Below are 23,884 nucleotides of genomic sequence, written 5' to 3'. Positions count from 1 at the left end.
AGTTTTCTCCAGTCCACATCTATGCTCTGCAGTCTTGCGTCAAGCAAATGTGCCCACCCTATGTCCCCCAAACTATCAATTTTGCCGTTACAGCATCTACTACTGTCACAATACCTTTTGTCCCCTTCTTTATAAGTGATCACATTCACTCTGTTCTCAGCGGCATAAGAGCTTGGGGGGGGGGGACAGCAGCACACTAAGCTTCCCAGTGAATGGCTGTGCAGCGGGGGCATGTTGGGGCAAGTCTAATCATTGGAGGAGAGCAGGTTGAGTTCCCAGCATACTAGAGAACTGACCACAATGTGCTCTCCTGCTTAGTGTGGTCGGTCTTAATAGGAAAGCAAGGGGGGCTAGCAGGAACACCAGGGATTTCACATAAAGGAAACAATACAAAGAGAACAGGATACTTTCTCATACAAGTACATGGTACAGCAGGCGCATATCAAGAAAATGAAAGGCTGGGGTAACAAACGCTTTAACATCAGTTCCAGAACAGCAATGGAGACATATAAGTAAAAGTGTCCGTAATTGTATCTCAAATCCATGTTTTAACAGCTAGTCATAGCTAACTTTTGACATTTTGTAATAAACACAATAAAATCATGATTTTTTTTTTTCTGTTTTTTTTTTTTTTGTCTTGGCTATCCATGTGTAAAGTAACAAGCTATTGATACCTTTTTAGAACTGGTAGAGATGATGATTTCAACATGAGGGCGGTATGAGGACATAGTTAGAAATCTATTGGGGATGTAATCAAAAAAATAAGATTAAGAATCCCTATTCTAACTCCCTACTCTATCAAGAACTTTGAAAAAGTTTTGGTTTTAGATACACCTGATTTTTTTTTTAAAAATACCATTTTATTTTTGTTTTATTTTATTATTTATTTTTTTAAATAAAAATATTTTATTTCAAATTAAAAAATATAAATAACATCAGCTTGAAAACTTAAAAAAAAAAAAAATTACGAAAAGGCGTTATCCTTGCTCTTTAATTACTTATATATTTATTAGGAATATATTCTTAAGAAAAAAAAAAAAGATCAGTCAGTGTCAGCCCAGCTGATGTAATTTTAACTTGCACAGAGCCAGACAATGTTCCATTGAAAGTTCAGCGTTGAAAGAGCCGCCCTCTTCAGTTCAGCTAGGGGTGTGATACCAGACGCACACACACACATGCACAATCTTCTTCGAGGTTTCCTCCACTCCGCGCTTATACCACACAGGAATTAAACTGCATTATGTCTGGAATAACCACCGGGATTTCCCATGTTTATAAGGTACTGTATACACATTTTCTCCTAATAATAGCAATAATCATGTTTCTGTAACGAGGGGAAAAAATATCATAGCTAAAAAAAAAAAATAAAACTAAAAAGTAGCTGCATAACAGATGTGTTTAATTATGTTTGGATTAAAAGTAAAGTGGGAGAGCTCAGATTTCCTTTTAATGGTAATGAGTGTTCTTGGCTGTGATGTCTGGAAAAGTTTTTAAGACCATAAAATATTTTTTTAACTGCTCTTATACATTGCGGTTTAGGTGTTATTGTTTACTGTATTTTAATTAGCTTGATTTATTACCAGCAGGCTAATTTTGCTGCTGGTAAAAAATCCGGCTAATTAAATTGTGTTCACTGTAAAAACTTAAAATAACCAAACAAGTTTTATTTTACCGAAGTCAGGACAAAAAGGGACTTCGGATCTAATATTAAGAGTTGTATGTTTCTCTTTGCCTTAGCAAAGTCAACCTGTAATTTATAATGTGAATGCAAAGTATTATTGCATCTATATAGACGACATCTTACTGTACTACAGTGCCCAGGGGCAGACTGACAACTCATGGGACCCCCGGGCAATAGGAGATCATGGGGCCCCCAGGCAATAGATTATGGGGCCACACAGTATACACACAATATACACACACAGTATACACACACAGACTACACATACACACACTGAAAAGGTACTGGAGAGGCAGGGCAGCTATAATCTTGGGATTTAAAAAAAAAAAACACAGATTTTTACATACTGTCCCTGGTTTTATTGAGGCTGCCATCCTGATGGGGCCCCTTAGTGGCATGGGGCCCTCGGGCAGTGCCCGAGAGCCCGAATTGTCAGTCCGCCCCTGACAGTGCCACTCCAGGGGACCACTACTGTCCTTTTAAAGCCCAATCCAGAACATGTGCATGCTGTAGCAATGTAAAATAACAATGCATTACTGCAGACTCAAGGGTAATCCCTATGACCTATCACCTTTACCTTTGCCCTATCACCTTCACCTTTGCATATACCGTTCCTCACTAGGATGCAGCTTGGGTTCGGTCTCAACCTAAAAGTTGGCAGTCATTGCTCAGCCAATGAGCTGCGGGTGGGAGATTCCCTTTTGCGGCTGCACATATACAAAGTGGCGGGTATCCTTGAGACCTCATTGACCTAATATGGACACATGGTCATATTGGATCAATGATGTCACCGGCATCCTTGTCCCTTTGTGTAAGTTGGGGAATATCATACCTGTGACTCATTGGTCCAGCAATGACAGCCAACTTCCAGATTCAGATGGGCTTGGATCGAACCTAAGCTCATTGTTATTCCTTACCATAGAATATATTCTCTTACACATTTCACAAGTGCTACATCACAGCATGCATTTAAACGAAACTGGGATTAGATGGTATTTATTTACTACTGGTCAGATATATATCCATACTCCAAAAGACATGCTGGTAGGTTGATTGGCTTCTGTCCAAAATTGGCCCTAGTATATGAATGTGAGCTGGAATTGTGGGCTCCTTGAGGGTAGGGGCCAATGTGATCTACGTGTGGAGTGCTGCGTAAATTGACGGCGCTATATGGGTACCTTAAATATATAAATAATTATATAATACATGAGCATCTTAATGAGACACAATGTATAGGGATAGGGACAATTGTAGACACTCAATCAGGTTGAACTGGATGGACTGGTGTCTTTATTCAACCTTACTAACTATGTAACTATATATAATATATCATTTTTTTTATTATTATTATTAAAACCAGGTCTTAGCAATATTGCTTAAAAGTCTGGGTCAATTTATTATTTCAGGGTAAAGGGTAATTTATACACTTACAGCTCTATCTTGAAGCATCTGGTTCCCATGAGAGGTTGGAGCATTGACAGAGCTTCACCACAATTCCCTGTTGGGGGACCATTTGTACTACACGCAGAGTGCGCTCATCCTCCTTCCACTAATGCTCGGTATGCTTGGTTTCAATGAACGACTCGTGTCTGCAGTACAAACCTGTTTATCCTATATGAAGGGTCCAATATAATGGAATAGTTGATCGAAGGAATGGGGAAATAATTGTTTGGTTTTGGGAAAATGTGGGTATGTTTTTAGTATTTTTTTTATTATGTGTTTGAGTATTTGGTGTATCTGTAAAAAAATGAAAAATGTTTGCATAGCTGTTTATCCAGAGAAACTGCTGGCACATTCGTTCTGGGCAATAGGGACAAAAACAAATATTTCCATTACTGTTCAAATTTGATTCATTCATAAAAAAAAAGGAATGATTTGGGGAAATACCACCACTCGATGGAGCTGAGGACCATAGGAAATAAATACTGATCCTCAGCTCCTTCTAGTGGTCATAATGCAGCATCTTTTATCTTATGAATGAGTATCATTAATCCTGTAGAGAACATTCAACTTTGCCCCATTTGCATTAAACAAATGTACAAGCAGTTTTACTGGACCAATAGCTATGCATTTTTTTTTTAATATAAATAATTTTTTTTTTAAATATGACTCCTAGTGAATAAAGAACATAGTAGTCTCTGTTTTCTTTGAATGCATGTTGTGATGGTGGGCAGCACAGTAGCTAAGTTAGCACATCCACTTAGCAGCACTTGGGTCGTGGTTCCCAACCACGGCACTACATGCCAGGAGTCTGCATGTTCTCCCTATGTCTATGTGGGTTTCCTCTGGGTTCTCTGGTTTCCTCCCACACTCCAAAGACATGCTGGTAGGTTAATTGGCTCCTGTCTAAATTGTCCCTAGTATATGTATGTATGAATGTGAGTTAGGGACCTTAGATTGTAAGCTTCTTAAGGGCAGGGACTGATGTAAATGTATATTATATGAAAAGATATATAAGCAACCCTCAAAGGTAAAGGGGACTGTGCAAAAAAAATCGATAAAAATCCATCCAGAAAGTGCACGGTGCAATGTACCAGCAGCACCCTCCTAAGCATGCCTCTTTGCAGGACGATAAGTTATAATGGTCAAACAGGCAAGAACAGTGGCGATTCCCTGGTGTGTGATGTCTGTCACTTGGCCCATCGTTGAAGATGTCACTGGTGACAAAACATTTTGAGAATGGGCTGGAGGTGATGACATTACGCATGCCTAGCCGCTACCAAGAGGTATTGCACGAGCCAACAGCCTGCTGCATCTCACATTGGTACTTTTATATGCTGTATATCACCTGTATTGAAGTTATTGTTGCCAATACTTTATATTAAAGCATTTTGATCATTTGATGGGCTTTATGGCAGTATTTTTTCTTTAATATCTTCAAGTCACTTTATGGGATCCGTGATCTCTTTCCTGGATGATAAGCTGTTCTTGTCTGTTTGACAATTTAAACTTATGGTCCTGCAAACCTGGTAAGAGGGGTGCTTAGGAGGGTGCTGCTGCTGACGCATCCCTTTACCTGTTTACACTGCACTGTGCACTTTCTGGATGAAATGATTTATTTCACTCATGGATTATTCACCAATTATGGACAGTCTTTTCTTTTGATTGCTGGTTATTATTATGCTGCATACAAATTCTATGCACACGGACACATTTGCACTTTATTATATACTTTGTTGTCATTCGTTTTCCAATGCACTATACAACATCCTTTTAGGAGGCATTTCTTGCACTTTATGTGTTTTATTGAGTTTTTTTTGCACAATCCCCTTTACCTTTGAGCACTGATTGTATATGTTTTTATATTGTACACTAGCTGGTATCACAGTTAAATAAACGGCTGCCAACTCTTTCCTTTTTGCAGTATATGACCGAGCACAGATTTTTTCATAATTTCTGTTGAATGTTTAATATGTATGTAAAGTGCTGCTCAAATTGACTGTCCTTTATAAGTACCTGTAATAAATAAATGATGTAGTGATTGTTAAAGGTGTAACTGTAAATATTCTAAATCTATATCTAAACATATCTAAGTGATATGTAAAATTAAAGCAGAAGTTAACCCTCCATTTAAATTTCAAAAAAAGTTACATCTCCAGAATGTGCCGGCAATGTAACATTGCCATTGGTTGTGCTCTCAACCAAGCGGTAAAATCACCCAATGGCTGGTGTCATACCTGATCACATGTGCGGTATCATAGCAGTTGTAGATTAAACAGAGGCCAAGATGGCAGCTTCCTTGGCTGAAAACAATAGGCGGGTTTACTTTCACTTTAAATGTCAACTTACGGTTTTCCCAATTTCCTGGTACTCAACAGGCACTGGTGATGTAGCCAGAACCTCAAAGCTGCCCAGTTGGAGGATACATGAACAGTACTTTCCCGGGAGATCTTGGGAGTAAACTGAAAGATCTTGTTAGATCTTAGGGCATCTCTCAAGATCACTTTGGAAAAAGCGTTTCTTTCCCAGCAGATGAGATTAATGTCACATGTGCAAGGCTTGAGGGTTGCGCGCTCGGTGTGCAGGAACATTAGCTTATCATTTTACAGGAGCTGCAACAATTGCAGGATGTAAAGGGAAAGAGAATCCAGTGCCCTCAATGAAAATGGAGACAGGGATGAGAGCGCTGAAAATAAATAGATATTAAAGGAAACAAAAGCCTGGAGTTTAAATTAATTTTGTTTTAATTGCTATTTAAAGTTTTTCGAAAATTTGCCTTTAGTTTAATTTGGACAATTCTTGTGAAGGGCGGTTTTAAATTGCATAAACACACCTTTGCACTCACAACAAGCATTATCTCAGTTTTCCTGGAAGCGTCATAGGATATAATTATGTATATAAAATAGTATTCCTCCCAACTTTCTTAGTGCTTGTACATACTGGCATTACTTCACAGCGTAATTCTAAAACAATGTTTTCTGGGGTCCTTGCTGGACCGTGCTGATGATGCAAGTCAATTGCAATGCTAAAAAAAGAAGCCCAAAAAACACACACGTGTTTCTTTAGTTATCTATAGTTTTTGTAGCCCTTTTACGTTGGCTTCCAGCAGAAAAGCTTACAAATGCATAAACAGACACCTGTTAAAGCTATATAGTCCTTAACAAGCTTTTACACATTTTTGTTTTATATACACTATATTACCAAAAGTATTGGGACACCTGCCTTTACACACACATGAATTTTAATGCTGTCTTAGTCGTAGGGTACAATATTGAGTTGGCCCACAATTTGCAGCTATAACAGCTTCAACTCCTCTGGGAAGGCTGTCCACAAGGTTTAGGAGTGTGTCTATGGGAATGTTTGACCATTCTTCCAGAAGCACATTTGTGAGGTCAGGTACTGATGTGGAGGAGAAGGCCTGGCTCACAGTCTCTGCTCTAATTTATCCCAAATGTGTTCCATCAGGTTGAGGTCAGGACTCCATGCAGGCCAGTCAAGTTTCTCCACCCCAAACTCGCTCACCCATGTTTTTATGGACCTTGCTTTGTGCACTGGTGGGCAGTCATGTTGGAACAGGAAGCGGCCATCCCTAAACTGTTCCCACAAAGTTGGGAGCATGAAATTGTCCAAAATGTCTTAGTATGCTGAGTGAGTTCCCTTCACTGGAACTAAGGGGCCAAGCCCAACCCCTAACAAAAGACCCCACACCATAATCCCCGCTCCACCAAATGGTTTGGACCAGCGCACAAAGCAAGGTCAATAAAGACATGGATGAGCGAGTTTGGGGTGGAGGAACTCGACTGGCCTGCACAGAGTCCTGACCTCAACCTGATAGAACACCTTTGGGATGAATTAGAGCAGACACTGCTAGCCAGGCTTTCTTGTCCAACATCAGTGCCTGACCTCCCAAATGAGCTTCTGGAAGAATGGTCAAACATTCCCATATACACACTCCTAAACCTTGTAGGCAGCCTTCCCAGAAGAGTTGAAGCTGTTATAGCTGCGAAGGGGGGGCCAACTCAATATTGAACCCTACAGACTAAGACTGGGATGCCATTAAAATTCATGTGTGTAAAGGCAGGTGTCCCAATAATTTTGTTATAATAGTGTATATATGCCCCAAACATAAGCCCTTATATGAGAAAGAAGGACACCTTCTATCACAAAGTGTGTAGACAAACACACCCCTGCCGTGCATACAAAGCGTTACATTAGCTTACAAAGATAATTTTATGAATTAAAACAGAAATATAATTGATCTGCCAGTCATAGAAGAAAAAAGTGCGCAAGGTATATTTAGAAAAATGTCATCAAAAAATATGTTGGGCATACCTTGTACGCTCATGACATCCTCCCCCCACACCTCCCCTCTATGTCCCTGCATGTATAAACAAAGTATGGAAATAGTGTTTGCAGGTTTCATTCATATATGCATTGTGACAATATGGTTAAAAAGTATTTTGTTTAACTCCTCTATTATTGATGCTAAAATTCCTAGAGAAAATGGTGGTTACATGATTGGGATCACATCACCAGCCGAGCCAAATGTTGACTGTTTGCTCCCATTGAGAGGATGTTTAACATATAACCAGCACAATAATCCTAATAAATAGCTTGTCTTTACCTTTTTTTTTTTTTTTTTTAAATATATTTTTATTGGATTTAAAACAGACCACCATACACACAAAAAAAACAAAAAAACAAAAAACAACGACCACAAAACAAGACTTATGCCGCGTACACACAAGCGGACTTTACGGCAGACTTTGCCCACCGGACGGGATTTCGTCGGACAATTCGATCGTGTGTGGGCTCCAGCGGACTTTGTTTTCTCAAAAGTTGGACGGACTTAGATTTAAAACATGTTTTAAATTAATCTGTCGAAATCGAGTCCGGTCGAAAAGTCCGCTCGTCTGTATGCTAGTTCGACGGACAAAAAGCCAATTCGACAGACTTTGGTGGACTGTGTGTAGGCAAATCCGTTCATTCAGAAAGTCCGTCGTAAAGTACGTCGAAAAGTCCGCCGGGCAAAGTCTGCCGTAAAGTCCGACCGTGTGTATGCGGCATAAGTCATTCTTTGGTATACAGCATTGGGTATTAAGCTCATATAGTTAAGAAACAGATGGTAGTGCATCGACCAAATAGTAATTACATAGGTGTAGAGTTCAGGCATATTATCAATGTATAGCAACACTGGAGATTGGCATATAGTGTATCGTGGCACGAACTATAGGCAACATGTAGGGTATATTCATTTTGAGGAGAGAGTTAGAGGGCCAGCCATCTATCCCAAATTTTGTGGAATGTTTTGTTCCTTTTCCGAAGCTCAAAGGTAAGCTTGTACAGTTGTATAGCGTCATTAATTAACTGTAGCCAAAGAGATTTCAGAGAAGTCTGTGTCCCTTTCCATGATAACAATATAGCCTTTTTTTTTTTTTTTTATTTTTTATTTATAACAGAAAAGGAGGCCTACAGGGACCGATACAGTACAATATACAAGAAATTGTCAACAAACGAATTACACAGCACACCAATATGCATTGTTCTTGAAAAATAGATGTATACTTAATACATAATGACATTTGGCTCTCCACCCTGGAGAGGAACCTATGTGCTTCCTGTTGTGCGCTATGCTAGGTTAGTACAGTCCCGTGAGCTCCTTCCCTTCCTTTTTTCCCATTTTCCAAGAATTGTAGGAGAGAGAGAGTAATGAAAGAGGGGAAATGAGGGGAGAGGGGGTGAGTGAGGGAAGGGGGGGGGAGGAGGTAAGGGGAAGCATTCACCGCGGTCATGAAGTGCCCCAATAAGGTGCATCTGAGATGTGTCGTTATCTGCTCTGTGTGTATAGGCTAGGAATTGAGTTTACCTAATAAAAAAGTCAGTTAGTTAATGAAGCCTCTCGCATAGCTTGAATATAGCCTTTTTAACATAAAAATAAAGAATACGGAGTAGTCTCTTAGCATGTGTTGGTATATGCAAGTCGAAAAAAAATGCCCAGTAGACAATTCTTAGGGTGAATAATGTTAGGGAGGCATATAGCCGTGGAAATGAAAGACCCCACCTCCACCCAAAATTCCTGAACCACTGGGCATGCCCAGAAACAGTGTAGGAAATCGGCTTCCCAACCACAGCCGCGAAAACATCCAGCTGTGGGCAACAAACCCATTTTATGCAACCTAATTGAGGCGGGATTGATGAAAAATCTTTACCTGTATAATACGGTCCCTTGATGAAATAACTGAAGTGTTGTACGTGTCACTAAATTCAGTCCAGTCATCTTCTGCCAGGGAAATGTCCATGGAGGCCCATTTTTCCTGGGCCTTACTAAATCTGGGGTTAAAATCAGTCATTAGAGCAGCATAGTACGCAGAAATAAGTTTAGTGGTGTCAGGTTGTTTCATCAGCTTTTCTAGTGGAGGTAAGTTGGTTGGGTTGTCTAGGGAGACAAACTGGGCTCGGATAGCGTGTCTGAGCTGATAATAGTAAAATAATTATGAGCGTGGCAGGTCAAAGTCAAGTCTTAGCTGACAGAAAGATTTAAAGCCTTGTGCATTGTACAAATGACATAGATATTTAACCCCTTTAGAGTACCAGTGATTAGGGTCGGGTAAGGAGTATAGTTCCTGTAGAGTGGGGTTGAACCATAGTGGGTTATTTGAAGATGCCGACCAGGTATGCCTGGATATTTTCGTAGTAATATATTGGGATATTGAAAGAGATGTGGCCAGTATAGAGGTACCGGGGCGAGTAGGGACCATGCCCCTATAAACAATGTTATGAAGGGTTTCCATGGAGGATGCGATGGCTCCTTCAGTGGTGGTGCAAGCATTTGCCGAGACCGGGTGCAGCCAATCATGAACATGCACCAACTGAGATGCTAAATAGTAAGGAAAGAAGTTAGGAAACGCCAAGCCTGCCAGGTGCGTTGGCAATCTTAGTGTCTCAAGTGCCACCCTAGGGGATCCACCACTCCACACGAATGTTGTAAAGATCTTATCCATATGTTTGAAAACTGATTTAGGGATTTTGCATGGGGAGTTAGCCAGAATATATTGTAATTTTGGTAAATAGATCATTTTAAGGGTATTGGCCCTCCCCATAAGGTCCAATGGAAATCCATCCACTGTTTAGTTTGCTACTGCAGGCGAGCTAATAATGGGTCTAAGTTATTGGTGATGTACGTGGATAGAGGTGTCTGCACCAGAACTCTGAGATACCTAAAAGAGGACACCACCTGCAGTTTGGAGTCCGGGTGAATCTGGGAAATCACATCTGAGTCTAAGGGAAAAAGACTGGACTTGTCCCAATTTACCCGGAAGCCAGAGTAGTCTCCGAATGTATTGATCTCAGACAACAGTGATTGTAGTGACCCATTGGTATCTGCCAGATACACCAAGGTATCATCCGCATAGATTCGTTCCTCTATAGTGGCAATAGGGAGACCTTTAATTGATGGAGAGGAACGGATGCGTATTGCTAGCGGCTCCATGGGCAGGGCAAACAGGAGGGGGGACAACGGACACCCCTGTCTTGTGCCCCTGGTAATTGAGAATGAATCAGTGACAGAAGAGTTAATGCGGATACTGGCCCTTGGGGAGACATAGAGGAGTTTTATCCACGCCACCATACAGGGGCCAAAGCCATACAGCTGTAACACCAGAAAGTGATACGGCCATTCCACACTGTCAAACGCTTTACAGGTGTCCAAGGACACAATGGCCTGTGTGGGAAGACAGTCATGTGGGTACTGCAGATTGTGGAAATGACTGCGGATATTCATTCTGGTGGACCTTCCAGGTATAAAAGCCCCCTGGTCACTATTGACCAAGGTCGTAACTACAGTATTTAAACGATTTGCTAGTACTTTGGCCAGGTGGTACGATTCGCATTTGAGTGGGTCTTTGCGGGGTTTTAGTAGAAGTATGATCAGGGCCTCTTGCATAGTGGGGGGGGGGATCCCAATATCTAAAGCTTTGTTGTAGGTACGTAAAAGAAATGGGCACATAGCTTGTCTTTTCATATGCACATAATGTGAGCTCCAGCAACCTTGGAAAAAAAATCAAACAAAAATGGTTCATAGTAAGGCTGGCTATACATTAATCTTTTTTTTTTTTTTTTTTTTTATTCAAACTGATTGAATGAAAAAAAAATGATCCAATTCCCCCATCCACACAATTCAAGAGGATGGGGTAATCACTCCTGCTGTGCTATTGTGTATTAACGGCAGGGAGATTTTCCCTCTATCAGAATGCAATGATCAGTGCTGCTGGCTATAGCCAGGTGGCACTGATCATTTGGGAAAAACCTGACTGATTGTACACAAGTTATTTGATAGATCGACTTGTGTACAACAAGCCTGTCCATATATGGATCAAAATTCAGCTGGTCCCTACTGAACTGGCTGAATTTTTTTAGAGGTAAGCTTATTATCTCTACTTAGCCCTAATTAATTTCTTCCACCCCCTTCATTATTGCTTTTTTTTTTTTTCTTTTTTCATTTTTTTAACCTTTCATGTTTACAGTTTGTCAATTCTTGTTCAACCATTGTTCCGTATTATAAAAAAAGAAAGTTTTATTAGAAAAGATTGTTTATTTTATTTGTAAAAATTCGATTTATGCCAAAAACAGAAGTTTGGTATTATTAAAAAAGAGACAAACTGAGAAAATAAGATGTGTAATTTAAGGACAGTAGCACTAGTTTTTTTTTTTTTTTTAAACTAGCACTACAAGTAAAACTGGGCACACATTAACATATATATATATATATATATATATATATATATATATATATATATATATATATATATATATATATTTTTTTTTTTTTTTTGTGTTATTTTTTTTTTGGAAAACAATAGCGCAAAAAAAGCATTGTTTCCCACAAATGGTATGTGACATGTATTACTTCAGTACCACAAATAATTGCAAGGTTTCTCCTGAATCAATAAGCCCATATAGGAAATGTACACATTGCTCTGGTCCATAAGAGGTATACAGGTCTGGGAGACAAAGATTTTAAACCCACTGGTGTTTTTTTATCACTACTTCTTTATTATTTACTTTGAAAAAAAAACGTAGTTATTTGGAGGTTGGTTGAGAAATGTAATCTAATATAACAATTTTTGTTAAGTAATAGTTATAGTTTTTTAGTAAAGGTCTATATATCAGTCTAAATAAAGGGGCAGTAAAGGAGGGAAAAAAAGGACTGGTGTTAAATGGCTGAAAAAGACAGCCAGCTAGACAATGAAACACCAAATTCTTTACCTTCTCACCAAGCCCACCAAGAAGAAACCAATTTCTTGATTGTGTTATTGTGTTGCCAAGAAATTTTAGGCAAGCTGAACGATTTCCCCAGCCACTGTTTATTTTAATACTTTTTATTGGAGTTATATCTTGTTTTTTTACTTGTACTATACCCTGTTATCACAAGTGAAATGAGGATCTGTCACACAGTTTATCATGTATGCATGACTGGCAAAACTTGTAGCTGTAACACCCTACTGGAAGCGTTCCAAAAGACTAAGCTACCAGAGTATTGCAGCGGCATTAAAAATTTCCAGATAGTCAGACATTTTGAGACAAAAATTTACAAATTATTTTTATTTTCTTGTATTGTATGGAAAATAAAATAAATGCTCGTAATTTCTACACTTGAATATCAGTTAATTTTCAGTATCAGTTTTTAACATCACATCAGAACTTAATGCAAAAACAGAAAATAATCTGAAAAAAAAAAAAAGAGTAAAATACAGGCGAATATAAAACTATATATTCATTAATATGTCATTTAATGTATCTTGTAATTGCAAGAAATGACATGGTATCAACCTCTTGCAGTCCCTGTACAGCAGAGTTTTCATAAGGGGAGGGAGAAGCTATGCAAGGAGCCAATCAGTTGTGCTGCAGTGCAATGAACATGCTCATAGAAGATGAGATCAGAAGGATGAGCTCATCAGTCTGCTGCTTCTCATTTTACAGTCCAATCACAGGCTGGGGGGAGAGACAAGACCTGAAAGTTTTTTTCCTGACAGCTCCATGTCAGCCACCACCGGGTAAGGCCCCGCCCACCCACAAACAATCAGGACCTAACTCATAAATTTGACCCCCACACCCTGAATAGCGGTTCTTTTCTTTCCTCTATGTGGTCAGGACCTGGTGCAGACTCCTTGCTGGATCAATGATCCGGCCATCCGTCCAATGCGGGCCTCCTGGACGTAGCCCACGCTATGCCCGCTAAATGCATCGGCTGTGTGGGGTCCCTGCTGCTGGTTTTTGGGGCATCGAGAAGCGGACCAAGGGTCTGCAGGAGGGGTGGCATTGTCTCTCCTCTCCCCGATGTTCAACGGCCCATGGAGCCCCAGGGATCCCACTGTACAGCTAAGATTAAGCCCTCCAGCCCTTGCAAGATGGTGGTGCGTTCCACAGTAGTTCCAGGAAGTCAGGTGGATGGAGCATGTGTGAGGTTAGTGACCAATCAGATGTCGTGGGGGCGGGGCCAGACAACTTGCTACAGGATTTAAACTGGTAAAGGTTCAGTATAATACTGCCTCACCAGAGACAGTGTGCGAGCGCTGCTGTGATTGCAAGCAGGAGAGTGAGGTAGGCAGGGCTGCCTGCTGTGGAGCTTGTGAGCTGTGTCAACCATAGATGACCTGTCTTCCTGTGCTTCCTTAACAGTATGCATCTCCTATTGCTGCAGATGAAACAATGCCAACCTCAAAAGCCCAGCATATGCCAAGAAAGTAGAAGCCTCACCCACTGCTACGTGGAATGGTTGTGTTCCAATTTTTGGCACTTGTGTTAATAAAAAAAAAACTCACCTTTTTATTTTTATTATTATTATTATTTTTCTGCCAGCTCATCAAGACACCATTCATCTCCCTGCTCAGAGAGAAGCCGGTCAGAACAAGGGTACTGCTCTAGGTCCAGAGGTAGCCAGCGCAGAGAAAGGTCAAGAGACTGACGTGATCGATTGAGGACCAGATGCCGTAACTCCCCTGTGGGGACAAAAAGCCCATCCTTAACTTGGGCCCCAGATGTGCTGGGCTTGTCCAGAGGAGTCGCTTCCTGGCAAAACAGTTTGCGAAACCTGCCTTAAGGAGGTAACCAAGGATAAGGAAGCAGGGAAGGGTGGGAGATGGTGTCCCTTATGAAAGAAAGTCATTTGCTGAACAGCTGCGGCTGTCACATTAGCATGCCCCTTCTGTGTCCCCATTGAATACGCCTCAGCTAAGATCCGGGGCTGAAGAGGCCCAGGCACTATCCAGATCAGCGTCCGAAGACTCGTCTGGAGAGGAAGGGGACGCAGGTTATGAAGGGTTTGATTTCAACCTGGTACAGCCCTTCCTTAAGGATGTCAGGGAGGCCTTACAATGGGAAGATGTAATTGAGGAGCCACTGAAGAAACCGCAACGCTATTTCAAGAACAGGAAGAGAGAGGGGCTCACCTTCCCCTTCATGGATGCAATTAAAATCATAATAGAAGATGAGTGGAGGCAGCCAGAGAAAAAAACTTTATTTCGGAGCCGCCTAGCCAAGTTGTACCCCTTTAAAAAGGAGGATGTTAAACATCTGGAAGGGGTCAGCCCTGATGCGTCTAGCCAGGCAGATTACGTTGCCGTTGGGTACGTTACATTGGGTCTCTTTCAAGGACATCCTCGATAGGAGGGTAGACTTGGACTTGAAAAAAGTCTACACAGTTGCAGGAGGGGCATGCAAGCCATTGATATCTCTGGCAGCAATCTCCATAGCCACGGAGGTCTGGATAGACAATTCAGAATCAGCCATTGCCAGCAATCGGGAGAAAACCAAGTGTCCTCATATACAAATCCCTGGCATGCGCCTTGTGGCCCAGACCTTGGGTGGCAGACCCATCCTTCAAACCCAGCCCGCCAGAACAAGAGGGAGAGAAGCAAGATCCTATAGGCCAAGGAGGGAGTTCCGCAGGCCTTGGAATATTCCCTCTGGGTCTAAAAACAGAAGAAGGCAGTCATCCCTGCGGGCCGGGAGCCCCAGAAATCATTTTGACGGTGTCCCCGTCCATGCTTGCCCGGTGGGAGCCAGGCTGTGCAGTTTCTGGCAAGTATGGATGGAGAACATCTGGGACCGCTGGGTGCTCTCCACCATAAAAATGGGGCATTTCTGGGAGTTTCTCGAGAAACCGAAGACAAAATTTGTACCGACCGCTCTCCCCTTATGCTCCCTGAAAAAGGACATTCTGCTTCAGTACCTGAACACACTCCTACAACAGCGGGCAATAGAACCAGTGCCCCGGAGAGAGCGCTTCTCAGGAGTTTATTCACCGCTATTTTTGCTACAGAAAGTCAGGAGACTGGAGGCCGGTGATCGACCTCAGGTGGCTGAACAACCACGTGAAGAAGGAACACTTCAAAATGGAATAATTACATACCATCCTGAAGGTGATACAACCCAGAGACTGGCTCCTCTCGGTGGACTTGAAGAATGCATATTTCCACATGACGGTCGCCCCAAGCTTCCAGAGGTTTCTGAGGTTTACAATTGGCCCTCTTCACTACCAATTTGTCTGCCTGCCCTTCGGTTTTACGACCTCACCCAAGGTCCTACTGGCAGTAGTGGCGCAGCTGACGAGATGCGGGATTTGTATTCATCACTACTTGAACGGCATCCTGCTGCTGGACCAAGACAGGGACAAGTTGTTGCCTCACCACGACAGAGTAATCACAACCCTTCAACAGCTCAGGTGGCTCATAAACTGGGAGAAGAGCCTGTTAGATCCGTCCCAGCTGCTGGTCTACCTGGGCGCAGAGCTGGACAAACGAAAAAATACTGTGTCCCTACCGGAAGAGAAGATTCCCTTTATCTTAGAATGGGCAAAGTCCGCAAGGTCGACCAACTGTCTCCCCGCCAGGACCTGCCTCCAACTGTTGGGCACGATGACGTCAGTAACACCCATGTTGAAATGAGCCCTGTGGCATGCTCGTCCATTCCAGTATGGGTTCCTCCGGCAGTGGGACTGGGACCAGAATCTGTATCAGAACATATACCTAACACAGTCCATGAGACAGAGTCTGGCCTGGTGGGAAGAAAAGCAGAATCTGCTGCAGTGTCACTCCCTCTTCCCAACATCCTGGATAGTGATCGCCTCAGACGCCAGCAAGTCAGGATGGGGAGCCCATTGCGGAGACCAGTGGGCACAAGGCAGATGGTCTCACCCACCATCCTTTGGGGCAGGTAGGGTCATTATAAGGCCAATGCCAGACTTCATTCCTAAGGTAGCCACCAAGTTTCACCTAAGTCAGGAGATAGTGCTACCGACCTATTTCTGGCAGGATGGACAAGAAATCAGCCCACTTAATGTGGGCAGAACATGTACCTTGAAGCAACCTCTAGCGTCAGAATCTCGGACTCCCTGTTTGTAATTCCCAATGGAATACGCAAGGGATATAAGGCCTCCAGCAGGATAATCGCCGCCTGACTCGTAAAGACAATCGCCATGGCATACAAAGATAAGGAGTTGGCACCTCTAGAGAGAATAATGGCTCACTCCACGAGGAGCATTTCAACATCATGGGCAGCATGTGGTATATCTCCAGAAGTCATATGCAAGGCAGCAACCTGATTGACCATGCACACATTTGTCTCTCACTACCACATTGACCTGGCAATGATAACCACAGCCGAATTTGGCAAAACTATTATTTCTGTGGTCGGTGGCCATAATTAAACTAATTTAGCAGAATCCCACACTTGTATCTAGTTATTTCCCAGTGGTAGCTGACATGAAGCTGTCAGGAAAACAGAAAATTGTATATTAAATACTTACTGCAAATTTCCTTTCCTGACGCTCCATGTCAGCACAGACTCCCACCCTATTGACAAAGTTCTAGTTGCGTAACACCGTTCAGGGCGTTGGGGTCAAATTTATGAGTTAGGTCCTGATTGCATGGAGGTGGGCGAGGCCTTACACGGTGGTGGCTGACAGGCCATAGCCAGCAGCGCTGATAAGTGTATTCTGATGGTGGGGAAGTCTCCCCACTTTCAGAATACAATAGCTTAATAGGGAGGATTCCCCCATCCACACTGTTGAGTGTGGATGGGGGATTTAGCCAGGCCTCAAGCGTTACTCGCCACCAGTTGCCCCACCCCACCCCTAAACACGCCCTCATGAATTATCTCATGAAAGAACACTTAAATGTCAGCTTTCATTTCAATTGCCATGTGTTCCCGCTGCTCGGCGTCACATACAGCCCCGCCCCCTGGGCGGGGAACTTTGATACATGTCACTCATAATTGGACGGGTGATCTGTCTGTCAAAGTCCCGGGACTAGGGGTGGGTGCTGTGTGTGACAATGAGTGCGGAGAACACACTGCTATTGAAATGAAAGCCGCTAGTGATGTTCCCCGCGCTCTGATCATCCGGCCGCCTGCTCTCCTCTCTTCCCCTCCGTGAGCGCTGGGAGAAGGACTCCCATACAACCCGCCTCCCGTCGGTGCTTACCCCCCCCCCCCCGCTCCAAGGCAGCCATAGCTCACCAGCCCTCAAAATCCACTCGCAAAATGCGAGCACTTTTGAGGGCTGCATGTATGGGCTTGTTAACCCTCTACTGTATGATGCCAACCTACTCATTTCCAACAGTTGTACTGCCATTAATAAAGTATTACTTGTAAAACAACAGTGTCAAATAAGTATGGTATTATTCTTGTGGGTGGTTAAACCACAGAAGACAAAAACAGAAAACAAAAGTAAAGAAAAAATTGTTGACATTCGCTGCTCCGTTTCAGGCCAACAGAGTTTGAAAAAAACAGCAATGAAAACTAAAGGGCACATTAGGATCTGTCTTGAACCCCAAAGAAAAACTTAGTTTGCTTCAGAGCAACAGCTTCCAGACAATGGCTCCTCTCACGAAGGACTTCACCCTATTGTTGTGCCTAGTCATAGAATAATGGAGGTAGTGAAGGTGTAGGTACATACATATACCACAGTTGTTTTTGCTACGTAAAGGCAAATCACCCATTTCAAAACACCAACCCACCATGTATGAAGATGTAAAAACTTACATACATAGACGTATTAATAACATATACATTATATTACCAAAAGTATTGGGACACCTGCCTTTACACGCACATGAACTTTAGTGGCATCCCAGTGTTAGTCCGTAGAGTTCAATATTGAGTTGGCCCACCCTTTGCAGCTATAACAGCTTCAACTCTTCTGGGAAGGCCGTCCACAAGGTTTAGATGAGAAGAAAGCTCCCATCCTGAAACAGTAGTTTATCCAGATCTGCTCTGTGTCTCTGTGTCAGTGAGAATGTCTATGCCGTAATGATGTGGGCGAGACACACCTATTCCCTAATTTCCTACTGAATAAAAAGGCAGAATTGTTATTCAGTTTTCTGTAGAGATTTTGAGAGCTTTTCATTTTAAAACAATGTCTTACCTACACCGGATATTATATTAGAATAAAAATTATTCCAAATTTGTTTCTTGTAGATAGAAATTTTTAAGTGCATCATCATGCAAAAATTAACAGCTAAGCGACGGCAGCATAAAATATTTCCTTTTCTTCTGGATCTTTGTTATAAATGCTCAAGGGAATGATATAATCAGTTTTAATGTAAACTGGTTCTTAAGATAAACTGTGCACAGACCAGTAAGCTCGCCAGCCAGGTCACGTTCTTGGCAGCATACTGCAGAGCATCCTATTGACCACTTTACCTCTGGAAGGTTTTACCCCCTTCATGACCAGGGCATTTTACTATTCAGCACTGTGCTACTTTAACTGGAAATTACTCGGTCATGCAACACTGTACCCATAACTTTCTGTTATAAAACATATACAATAAAAAAATTTAAAAATCTATTTTTTTTCATAAACTTAGGCCAAAATGTATCCTGCTACATGTCTTTGGTAAAAAAAAAAAAATAAAAACAAATAAGTGTATGTTAATTGGTTTGTGTGAAAGCTATAGAGTCTACAAACTATGGTGTGTATATATAGTGGAATTTACGCAGCTATTGGCACTATAGTGTAATGGTGGTGATCAGCGACTTTTAATGTGACTGTGATAGGGTGGCGGGCAATCTGGCGCTAACAGACACTATCTGGGAGGGTCACTGACGTCGCTAGTGACACTAATACAGTGATCAGTGATAATACTGTACACTGACACTGTGCTGGGAAGGGTGATGGGAATCCTTATTGTTTTTGTATACATTTTTTTCCCTTGTGCTTTTTGTAAGGCTAAAAATACATTTTTTTAAATAGACGTTTTCTTTTAGGATTTTTTTTTTTGATAGTCACATGTAATATTTCACATACACCTATTTCTTTTTTAATTTTTTTCTAGACAGCAGATGGAGCTCTGGGCTAATTTTCACATGTTTATCAAGCTAATCTTAACGTGGTATTAAATTAAAATACAAAAATGTAATATATTGCGGTTTACTAATCCTTAGATGTGGGATTGCATTTATTTTCTTTTTAGGCTTTTTTTCTCTTTTGGAATAAATGTTTTACCCTAATGGGATATGACATTTTTGTTTTGGGGAATTTATATACTGTTTTTTTTTTTTTCTGAAAAAAAGCCACTTCTTTATAGACGCGTGCAGAACAAAAAAAAATTGTTTAGTTTCGCTATTTATATGAATTTGTTTTGTTAAATTAGTTTAATTTGTTTAATTCATTCTCTGAATTTAATATAATTTATTCAAATTGAAATCGATTCAATTGCATTCGAATTGCATTTGAATCGGATTGCATTTAAAATGTTATCCTATTCGAAATTTGAATTTTGGAAGATGGTTATATTCTATTCCATTCTGTTCTATTCTTTTATGTTCTATTCTATTATTTTTTTTTAAATATTCTATTCTATTCTAATTTGACTTTATTCTATTCAAAATTAAAATATCGGAAAATGGTTATATTGTTATATTCATTCTATTTTATTTTAGGTACTTATACAATGCCGTCATATTATGCAGCGCTTTACATATACAATGTACATTCACATCAGTCCCTACCCTCAAGGAGCTTACAATCTAAGGTCCCTAACTGATATTCATACATACACATACTAGGGCCAATTTAGACAGAAGCCAATTAACCTAACCAACATGTCTTTTGAGTGTGGGAGGAAACCGGAGTACCCATAGGAACCCCACGCATGCACATTCTATTCTTTTCTATTGTTTATGCTGTTCTATTCTATTCTTTTCTATATTCAATTATTTTATTTTCTATTCTTTTCTGTTCTATTTGAATTAAAATTTATTCTATTTGAAATTCAAATTTCAGATGATGGTTATATACTTTCTATTCTATAGTTTTTTTTCTATTCTAATCTTTTCTATTCTAGTCAATTCTATTCTTTTATTTTCTATTCTATTCTAATTTTTTTTTTAATTCTATTCGAATTCAAATTTATTTTATTCAGATTTTAGGAAATAGTTATATTCTTTCTATTCTATTCTATTGTTTTTTAAATTCTGTTCTATTCTTTTATTCTCTATTCTATTCTAAATTCGAATTTCAGAAGATGGTTATATACATCCTATAGTTTTATTCTATTCTATCCTTTTCTATTCTAGTCAATTCTGTTCTTTTAGTTTATATTCTATTCAAATCTATTCTTTTCTATTCTATTCAAATTTATTTTATTCGACTTTTGGGAAATGGTTATATTGATTCTATTCTATTTGATTGTTTTTTTTTATTCTGTTCTATTCTTTTTCTATTCTATTCTATTTTCTATTCTATTCTTTTCTATTGTATTTCAAATTTATTCACTTTGAAATTCGAATTTCAGAAGATGGTTATATACTTTTTATTTTATTGCATTCTATTTTTCATTCTATTATATTCTATATCTTTATTTTATATTTTATTCTGTTCTTTTATTTTCTATTCTTTTCTATTATATTATATTCTTTTCTATTCTATTCTTTTCCATTCTTTTCTATCCTTTTCCATTCTTTTCTATTCTTTTCTATTATATTATTTTCTATTCTATTTATTCTCTTTGGAAATTTGAATTTGATTCGAAAACTATTTGAATTTGATTTTAAAAGTATTCAAATTTGATTAAAAAAGTATTCAAATTAGATTTGAAAAGTATTAAAACTTTGTCCAAAATTTTCTTTTTTCGTTAATTTGGATTTAAATTCGTTACTATTGCAATTTGGAAATTCGAAAAATTTCAATTTGAAACAAAACGAACCACACATTTGTACTTCTTTATAGAGCTCAATAGCTGAAGCTTAAAAATGTGTCCAAACCTGCAATATTGCACTTGCATAATGTGTAAGTGTGTTGTGTATAAGTGTACATTACCTCTGGGTTTGTCCTGTTTCAGCCATGACAGCCCTGCATTCCCTTTTGCCAATCCACAGCTTTTTATACCAACTTCATAGGAGCTATTACCTGCGAGTGCTTTCCTCGTTGGTCAATGGACAGCCAGTGATAATGCAACTACTTGCACTAGGCTCCACTCTTTTCTATTTGACAGATGCTGGGTGTATATACTGCTCTACATGCAGTGTTACGGAAAAGAAAATATACTAGTAAAACAGGAAATTGCAAAAAAACTGTGCTTACTAGCAAAGTTTGTTTCAATGCTACAGTTCTACATTGTGATTTGCAGTCTAGGGGATTGTCCTTTAAAATGGTTCACAGCAGGAGCGAAAGTGTATTCATATCATATCCAACAGGTGCAAATGAAGCAATTAATGCCTATAAGTCTCCCCTGCTATGACCACATCTAATAATAACCATAAACTATCAGGGAGGCTCAAGGTGGATTTGATTTAAATCAAACCAATTTCAATCACTACTAGTAAAAAAGCTTTATTTAACCGCTTCAGCCCCGGAAGATTTGGCTGCTGAATCACCGGGACCATTTTTTGCCATTCGGCACTGCGTCGCTTTAACTGACAAGTGCGCGGTCATGCGGCGCTGCACCCAAACAAAATTGACGTCGTTTTTTTTCCCACAAATAGAGCTTTCTTTTGGTGGTATTTAATCGCCTCTACAGTTATTTTTTTGTGCTATAAACAAAAAAAGAGCAACAATTTTGAAAAAAAAAAACGCAATATTTTGTACTTTTTGCTATAATAAATATCCCCATTTTTTATTTTTAAAAAAGCTAATTTTTTCTCAGTTTAGTCCGATATGTATTCTTCTAGATATTTTGGTTAAAAAAAATTGCTATAAGTGTATATTGATTGGTTTGCGCAAAAGTTATAGCATCTACAAAATAGGGGATAGATTTATAGCATTTTTATTATTATTTTTTTTTTTACTAGTAATGGCGGCTATCTGCGTTTTTTTTTTTTTTTTTTTTATCAGGACTGCGACATTATGGCAGACACATCGGACACTTTCGACACATTTTTGGGATCATTGGCATTTATACAGTGATCAATGCTATAAAAATGCACTGATTACTGTAAAAATGTCACTGGCAGGGAAGGGGTTAACACTAGGGGGCGATCAAGGGGTTAATTGTGTTCCCTGTGTGTGTTTCTAACTGTAGGAGGAGGGGACTGACTAGGTGAGATGACAGATCGTGGTTCTTAGCTATTAGGAACACACGATCTGTCTCTCCTCAGAGAACAGAACAGGGATTTGTGTGTTTACACACACACTTCCGTGTTCTGCCTCTTGTGCCTGCGATCGCTCGTGGCCCACTGTCATCGCGACCGTCGGCCAAGAGCATCGGCACCCCCTATAGTGAAGCGGGGGCATGCACCTGCTATCCCGATCCCACGAGCCGACATATAGCTACGATGGCTCGCGGGATTGTGCCGACCTGCCGCAGTAAAATGACAGCGGCTGGTCGGCAAGCGGTTAAATCACGATTTAAATCACTAGTAAAAAAGGCTTTATTTAAATCATAAGAGCAACTGTCATCTCTGTCCCGCAGCGGCTCCTCCTCTGACCCGCTGTTGACTCACCGACAGTCACATTCACTTTAATGGGACGGCTGGTGATGGGGCAGTGACACAACAAGGTGAGGGACGTGGCGGCTGCAGGTGAGTGGATGCCCGCTAACAGGCGGTGCCATGATGGGTCTGAAATGACAGGTGCTTTTTAAATGTAAGGACTTATTCTTGCTGGTAGTTAGAATCTTTAATATTTGCAAACAAAATGAAGGTTTCTTATTTAGAATTATAAACTGTCAGGTTAGTAAAACAGCGATATCAGAACCGATTCAATCAATCATGCAGTTTGTAGTGTACATAGATTTGCAAAACAATGGGATAAAGGAATATTTCTGAACTTTGTTTTATCTCATGATTACTGTGAAATTGCGTGACTGCATCAGGGCAGTGCATGTTAACTCAGCTTGCAGAGCTTGGCTTCATTGAATGAGTTTACCAAAAATTTTAATATTGCAGAAAATACAGCCTCATGCTAACTAAGCTTCATTTCATGTTGAATAAACTAAATGATTAATGTATCTTAAATAGAAAACTATCTTTAGATAGATTTTTACTCCAAAAACATTTTATTAAAAGAAATTTGATAAAAATCTAAAAAATTGATTTAAATTTAATAAAATTCCAATTTAATCAAAAAAAGCAGATTTTTTTGATTTTTTTAAAAAATAAAAATCATTGATTTTTATGCACCCTGGGGAGGATTGCTGTAGTAAGTGGTCACTCTGTCACTGGAGACTTTGAAGAGTGAAACAGGGAGTGGTGGAGACGTTAATTTTGGAATGTTTGCTTCTCCTGTCTTTTTATTTTTGTACAGTCGCCAGAGACTCCTAGAACCGG

At 40.1% G+C, this 23,884-nt stretch overlaps 1 protein-coding gene across 1 annotated transcript in view; it reads left to right on the top strand.

Annotated features, from left to right (window-relative positions):
- The first annotated feature begins 750 nt into the window (after window positions 1-750).
- Window positions 751-23,884, top strand: part of LOC141117483 (B2 bradykinin receptor-like) — a 56,880-nt gene continuing 33,746 nt past the window's right edge. Inside the window, exon 1 of the mRNA XM_073610376.1 lies at window positions 751-1,279. Within this exon, the coding sequence (XP_073466477.1) occupies window positions 1,241-1,279 (39 nt within the window). The 5' untranslated portion in view covers window positions 751-1,240. The remainder of the gene's footprint in view (window positions 1,280-23,884) is intronic.

The sequence above is a fragment of the Aquarana catesbeiana genome, linkage group LG13, assembly GCF_042186555.1.
Source record: "Aquarana catesbeiana isolate 2022-GZ linkage group LG13, ASM4218655v1, whole genome shotgun sequence".
Taxonomy (NCBI): domain Eukaryota; kingdom Metazoa; phylum Chordata; class Amphibia; order Anura; family Ranidae; genus Aquarana; species Aquarana catesbeiana.
The sequence above is the reverse complement of the archived record's forward strand: the minus strand, read 5'-3'. Positions and strand labels throughout refer to the sequence as shown.